The sequence below is a fragment of the Eubalaena glacialis genome, chromosome 4 (assembly GCF_028564815.1).
Source record: "Eubalaena glacialis isolate mEubGla1 chromosome 4, mEubGla1.1.hap2.+ XY, whole genome shotgun sequence".
In the NCBI taxonomy this organism is placed as follows: domain Eukaryota; kingdom Metazoa; phylum Chordata; class Mammalia; order Artiodactyla; family Balaenidae; genus Eubalaena; species Eubalaena glacialis.
Genome location: NC_083719.1, coordinates 177,913,308 through 177,920,749, shown reverse-complemented (window position 1 = coordinate 177,920,749; position 7,442 = coordinate 177,913,308). Strand labels below are relative to the sequence as shown.

Sequence of the window (7,442 nt, the reverse complement as noted above, 5' to 3'; positions counted from 1 at the left end):
GGAGGCAGAGAGGCGAGCTGGGGCCCCAGGAAGCTGGGGGTGGGGGGGGGGCAGAGCTGCCCAGATGTTTATCTGGATTTGCAAATTTCAGCTCCTTAGTGGAGGTTATGGAAGGTTCAGAATTTGTTTCTTTCCTGGAGGAGAAAAGGGCTGGCTTTGTTGGTTGTACCCTTGTTTTTCTCCGGATTTCCATTTTATTTCTTTTGGGAAGCCCATTAATAAATGATTCCCTAGCCAGGCCTCAGACCTCGTGACCTGTTGTTTGGGGTTTGAGGCATTTTCAGTTCCTTGATGTCTTGCCCACAAACCTCCCTAACCATCTCTTTCTCCTTTGACTTCTACTTTTCATCTTCCCTGGGAAGACAAGTTCGGCTACTGTTGGATCCAGGGGTCCCCCATGCAGTACTGAGTGTGTCGGACTCAGGAGCAGGTGGCTGTGTGCACGAATTCAAGCACACAGTATCTTGACTGATTGTCCAACTGGAGTTTGCGAGTCTGTATTCAGTGCTGAGATGGCTTCGCCTGTCCTTCGTGGGACAAGCTGCCTGGAGGCCTTGGCCCGGAAGGAGGCATCCCTCGGGGAATGTTACTGATGCAGACACAGCTACTGCCTGGAGGGTGCTGAGGGCAGGCATTGCACACACCATCCCACCAAACCATACCACAGCCCCAGTGATGTCACATTGTCATAAGCAGTTCTGGGTGCTGCTGTCAAAGCCATTTTGCAGAAGACGTGCTTCTATTAAATAGGTCACCACAAGATGGACCACACCCAATACTTTAATTTGTTGCTCTGCCTGTGGCTCCTGCACCCTAACTCCTACAGCCAAGGCAGGGCCCCCTCCCACCGACTTTTTATACCCTGGGACACCCCATTTGTGAGGGAGCAAGGTGGGTCAGGGTCCCCCAACCCTTCTGCCTGCTGGATGTGCAGCTACTTCCTTGAACCCTCCAGCACGTGCCCAATCACCCAGTTCCCTGTGTCTCACGCCCCAGCGGCTCTGGCTTATACAATTAGCATTTGCAGGCACCTGGGGGTGGCTGAGGGATCGTGTCCCCTGACTCAATCTGAAACTCTTGGGGCTGCTAAAGAGGCCTCCTCTTGTGTCTTCTTTCTCCTCTTTCCCTCTCCTCTTCAAGCTTGGGCAGCAGGCTGTCTTCAAGGGCCGTCTCCCATCCCCGGCTCACCCCAGCCCTCCTCCTGGGTGGCCTCAGGTCCCAGTTCAAGTGGAAAAGCCAAGGGCAAATCCTGGGATGTCCAAATCCTGCCCCCACTCAACCCTGGGAGACCTTGTCGGCTGGGGGTGGAGACCGGGCCCTCAGGCCAGCCCTCAGATTGGGGGAGGGATGTGGATAGGCACTTGTCACCTGCTGCCCCCGGGAGGCTGGGGGAACAAGATGTGGGGGTGCAGGAGGCAGACAGGGGATGGGGATCCCCCCAAGCACAGCTCCCCAGAAGGACCAGATCATACTTCCTGGGTGGGGATGGATCTCCACCCCCCACCCACTCCTGCCCAAGCACAGCCAAATCACCTCCGTGGTGCCCCCTACCCATGGCCTCGCCTGGCCCAACCCCCTCCGGACATATGCCCATTCCTTGCAGCTCCCCACCCCACCCCTGCCCCAGCCCAGAAGTCCTTCCCTTGCTCTGAAGGGCCTGCATGTGACTCCATGGCCCCCAGTTGCTGGGGCATCGATGGTGACCTAAACGTTCACTAAGAGCCTCCTAGGTGAGGACAGTGATGGGGGGGAACCTCTAACTGTCTCTCCATTGCCCCCTCAAGTCAGGCCCCCACCTCCAGTGTAGGGGATTCCATCTGACATGTCAATATGCAAGGGGTGGCTGGAAGAGTTCGCAAACATGAAGCGTCACAGAAACAGCCTCATGGCACCAACCCAGCAGCAAGTGCCCTGCTCAGAAGTGCCAGGCTGGGGCGACCCCTCAGAACCCCATCGCTGCCCTGTGGTGCCCACTCCCATTTCTCAGCACAAAGCAGCTCACCCCAGGGCCCCAGGGTAAACGGCAATCCAAACAGCAGTTGGGGCATGTGGAAGTCAGAGTAACGTGGGGGTAAGGGATGAGCCAGGAGAGGAGGGTCCCCAGCCCCATGGGCACAGTTCACGCTACCTCGTCCCAAGACCGGGCCTGCTATGACACTGATCCATTCATAAACATTTATTGAGAGCTGACTGGGTGCCCAGCGCTGGGGAAGGAGGGCCGGGGTGCCTGAGAACCACCTCCTTCCGTGAGGGGGTCGGGGCGCTCTTTGGGCTGTGCTCCCAAACGGGGCTCCTTTGCCAGGCCCTCAGGCTGGGGGCAGGGCCTAGGGGCGGATCCTCGGAGGGTGAGTCTTCCCTGAAATCCAGCCTCCAGTGAGCCTGGGTCCCCAACCCCAGGTGAAGGCAGCATCCCCGTCCTGCCCGCGCCAACCTCCTTAGTCAGAAGTGGAGGGACAGCAGGAAGAGGGGGTAGTTCCAGAAGGCTTCCCGGCACCTTTGGAACCTGGATTTTAAAAGCAGAAGGGGAGGAGAAAAACATTTAATAACAGGGATGATTCAATGCTCCGGAAGTACCGACTCAACCTGCAGGGCTGTCATGGCTCTGGCGCCACCTGCAGGCTATTTCTGGAATAGCACCCCTGTGACATTCCCGGCCCAGGGCAGCCCCAGGTGGGACCCAGAGCCAGACACAAAGCGCAGAAACTTCAACTCAGTCCTGCCGTGCTGCCTCCTCGTGGCCGCAGGGCTCCGGGAACCTCGGGTTTGTTACACCCAGGTTACCTGGGAGGACTGACTCAGGCAGCCTTTCTGTGCCAATATCCTGGTGAGGGCTTCCCCCACCCCACCCCTCACGCCCGCGAAGGCAAGTTTTCCTGTTCTCTCGGACTTGAGGGGAAAAAAGGAAGACTCTGAGACCATCATCTTTGCGTCCCTTCAGCTTCCCACCTCTCCCAGTTGGACCTCGTCAGACCTCATAGGGAATACTATCTTCTCCTGGAGGCAGTCTCTTCTAACAGATGTTCACTGCACAGCTGCCGGGATTGGGAGGGGTCCTCCCACCCGGTGACTTCCCCAGGGGCTCACAGTCTGATAGGAGAGGCAGTACCCACACCGGGCACCCAAATGGGCGGGGGTACCGCCCGGTCAGACCCGTCTCCTCTGTTGCTGACTTCCTCAAAGGCAATGAAAGTTGCTAAAACAGATTTCTCTTTTAAAACCCTGCAGAAGCTGAGGTCTTTCTCATCTGTAATAATAACTGCTGCCGTTTAAGACAGAGCTACTCAAAGCCTGCCAGTCTGTGGCCTTGCAGCATGGCAGTGTCCGGGGTAGCTGGTTAGAAATGCAGATGCTCAAGCCTCACCCAGACCTGCAGAACTGGAATCCACATTTGATGAGCAAGATGGGGGGGGGGAGCGCCCTATGTGGTGGGCCGTGCAGTGTGGGGAGAGCCCTTTAGACCTCAGGGAGGCTTCAGCCATATCTCGCTTCTAAACTTCAGCCCCAGCCAGTGGCTGATTCACACACAGCAAACTCATGGTACTTCCCTCCAAACTGACGTTTCCCCAAGCGCTGGGACTCTCCCTCTTCGCTGCCTCGAACACCTCTGCCTGGAGGACCAGCCTCTTCCAACACCTTCAAATCCGTTCCCACGGTCCAGCCCATTAGCCACGGTCTAACACATTCACAGTCCAACACATGCAGACCTGGTCTTGTCCCTTCCTTGGCTCCCTAGTACTCAAGTCCAAACCCTTTAAGGTGACCAGCAAGGACCTACAGGTCCTTTTGCCGTCCCTGAAATCTCTGACACCTTCCCCTCCGACATACATGCACACATACTCTATCCCAGACACACCGAACTTCACTAAGTTCCTAAACGAGCCCCATTGCCTGGGCTCCACTTCAGTGCTCCACCAAACTGAATTAGGCTTCCAGAAGTCTCTTTCTCCAGGAAGACCTCCTGGACCCCTTCACCTGGATCAGGTGCTTCCTCTAGACTGTGTTTTAACTCTCACTCTCCCATCTACCACGGCGGGCCAAGCCCAGCCCAGCGCTTGGCACAGGGCAAGCCTCAAAAACTATCTGGTGAATGAGTGAACAAGTGAGGCTCAGTTTCTCTAACTGAGCCATTTCCCTCTGGTCACACAGCTCCCACGTGCCAAGCCGGATTGGAGCCCCTGCCGTACCTGTCCCCAGATCCCATCAGTAGTCCCCACAGCCTCCCTGCTAGATCACACCGCGCCTGGAAAAGGACGGTGTTTCCCTTTCGGGCCCAGAGAGGGAGAGTGCCTTGCCCAAGGCCACACGGGGAACCCCATCCCCAGCTTACCCGCGTAGGGCAACAGTTCTAGAATACTGTTCTAAGCTGTCTACATGGATTATCACCCCCCAACCCTCTGAAGTGGGTGACCCCAGGGGTTAACCCACTTCACAAAGGCCCCTAGGGGCTCAGCCCAGGGCAGACCCCCCCCTCCTCGAGTCCCCCCAGCCACCTGCACAGGCTCCTCCTCCTCCTCCTCCTCCTCCTCCTCCTCGGCGGTGTCCGGAGTCCGGCGTCTTCGCCTTGTCCGAGCGGGCCAGCTTCCTGCCGGCCGAGTTGCGGGTGGTGTAGCTATAGACGGAGGTGTAGCCCTGGCCGGTGAGCGGGCAGAAGCGGCGGGTGTGGGCATGCTCGCGAGTGGCACCACACTGGGGGCACACGTAGTCTCGAAGGATGGGGCACAGCACCCGGCCCGCTTCGTCCTTGAGCACGTGGGATTGGTAGATGGCCCGGGACTCGCCGTTGTGCTTGCAGAAAGAGCACAGGCGTTCAGGAGCTGGTGAGGATTCCGGGCTGGGTGTCTGACCCTCCGGTCCTGGCACTGGTTCTGCCTGGGGGTCCAGCCTGGCGTCAGGCTCCTCTTCCCCACGCAGAGCCCCCACCAGGCGTGCCAAACCCAGGTAATCTGTCCATAGATTGAAGGTCCCCATGGCTGGACACCGTGTGCCAGGCGGAGGGGCAAAGAGAGAAGAAACCCAGCCGCCCCAAAGCTTGTCTTTCTACACCTGCCTTCTTAACCCTCCCTTCCCCTCTCTGGAGCCGAGCAGTCTGGGCTGTCAGTTCCCTCCTTATACCTCCAAGGGGGTGTGAAGAGGGAGGAGCAGGCTGTAGGAGGTTCCTTATTGTCACAGGGGGGCTTGCTGCCGCTCCCCCAAAAATGCACCTGCCAAGGGGATGCATGGTCTCTGGGTGGGCTGGAGGCGAGGGGGGGCGGTGACAAGACACAGGCTGCAGGGGGCACCAGGAATATGGAGCCACACACCCCACCCAGAGGGCATTGGGAGGGCGACCCCTCCTTAGAGCCTGCCTGCCTCTCCTGCCCCACAGGGTGATGGGGGTGGGAGGGTTGGAAGCCCCACCCGACAGACTAGCATTGATGTAACCAGTAACTTAGTAACTTCTTTCTTCCTTCTCCTGGGCTGGGGGAGGGGCCGGGTACCCCTGCGCTCTTTGGGAAGGGTTGGGGAGCTGCTGATGCTCCAACTGTCTTTGGAAGGAGGATGGGCCTGGCTTATGGGGTGGGGGGATAAGGACCAAGGCTCCCAGCTCTGGCCACCCTCAGGGAGCTTTCACACCCCTTTTCAGTGGATCCAGCATTTAATGGATGAACAGACTGGGGTATGAAACCACCTGCCCCTGGGGTTATTCACAAAGATAAGCACCAAAGCCTGCCTCCCCACGCAGTTAGCAGTTACCACCGGAGCCTTAGGTGTTGGGGAGCCTTAGGACCAGCTCGTCCTGGTCCTGGGGTGGAAAGGGGGTGAGGCAAAACATTATGGGGGGTGGAGGAGAGCACAGGCACAAGTTGGGCTAATGGGGGGACCCCTAGCATTCGCCAGTGCCTTGATCTCCCCCTCAAATGAGACCTCAGCTCAGTCTCCGGAGGATAAGGTGTGCCCAGGAGTCACCCACGTGGGGCACAGATGGGCAGGTGGAAGGATCAGCTGGCATCAACGTGCTAGGTGGGCAACTGAAAGTAAAGCAGGGGTCTGCGCGTACCAGGCAAGGAGGGTGAGAAAGCTGGGCCCGGGACTTGAATGCAGAGAAGAGGTGCTATGCTGCCTACCCACCTCATTCATCCATTCATTCAAGAAAACTTTATTGAGCCTTCCGGAAGCGGGGCTCACTAATCTCTTTCACAAAGGTTTTTCAGCTGCCCAGCCCTGAGCCTGTGATTCATGCCCCCAGCCCTCCAGGATTTATTCTCCAAATCCAGCCTGTGCCTGTAAGGATCCCAGACACCAGCCCTCACCAAGGGGTGAGAGGCTGGGGTCAGGGTCAGGTACTGGCTGAGCAATTTTGGGGGGGAGTCCAGGGTGGGTTTTTTTCCCCATCCCATTCCCCTTAGGCTGTGTCCGGCCCAGACACAGTGACATTCATCCCTCGGTGGGTCTGGCCTCCGTCCTCACAACCCACCGACAACAATGAATGTTGATTGTGACCTTCGCTGTGGCCTAAGGGAGGGGATGTGTTCAGGATCCCCTGACCCCCCCAGATCTGGAAGGTGGGGGTCGTGATGGGTGGACGGCAGTTCCAGGCCTCGGGGTCCACTCAACGGTCGATGGTTTGCCTGAGCTGCCCAAACTCACCGACAGGTTGAATGTTCCCCCAAACCCTTGGCAACTTCTTGGGGAGTGGAGGCTGGGTGGGGGTGAGGGAACTGGATAGGGTGAGGGAGGAGAGGGGAGGGAATAAGGAACTTACAGAATCATTAAGTCAGCAAATAGTTATTAGGTGCCAACTCTCTGCTCCGGGAACCGGAAAAAGCAGGAGAGAAATATAAATAATAATAACAATAGATATTTATGTTGCCTTTGCTATGTAAATGTAGCAGTGCTGGGCGCTGGGCTCAACTTTTCATGCATTTACCCAAAGCATCCTCAAAACGGCCCTGAGAGGTGCATATTACTTCCATTTGTCAGTTTGGGAGACTGAGGCCCGTAGGGCACCGCTAGTGCGAGGCAGAAGAGGGATTCCTAGTGGCCCCAAGATGTCTGGCTGCCAAGTGGTTCTTGCCCCGGGGACATCGATGGAACAGAGAGATAAACAAGACATTTTAATACAATGTAATACCTTCGGTGAGCTTCATAGAGTTCCGGGCACAATTGTTTCTGAATCACAAGAACCCCCAGGGGTTGTCAGTCTCCACTTGGCAAATTCGGGCCGGCGGTGGGGCCGCTAGCAGGCAGGCCCCGCCCGCAGGTCCACTTGCGGGACTTTCGGACAGGGGCGAAGCAAAAGGACCACAGAGGACCACAGGTTGCCCGCCTGACTGCAGGGTCTTGGGCATCTGAACTCAGGCCCTTGTGGCGGTCAGCACCCAAGCGCACAGACACGCGACGGTTGCCCCGTTAATGCGGGGTGCGGGTTCGCTCACCCTCGGGCCTCGAAATGGGTTGCGGTC

General features: G+C 57.6%; 1 protein-coding gene across 1 annotated transcript; it reads right to left on the bottom strand.

Annotated features, from left to right (window-relative positions):
* Positions 1-4,446: 4,446 nt before the first annotated feature.
* NANOS3 (nanos C2HC-type zinc finger 3) lies at positions 4,447-4,968 on the bottom strand. Its single transcript, XM_061189051.1, has one exon. It carries the CDS (start codon positions 4,966-4,968, stop codon positions 4,447-4,449), a length of 522 nt encoding a protein of 173 aa, XP_061045034.1.
* Between the last annotated feature and the right edge of the window lie 2,474 nt (positions 4,969-7,442).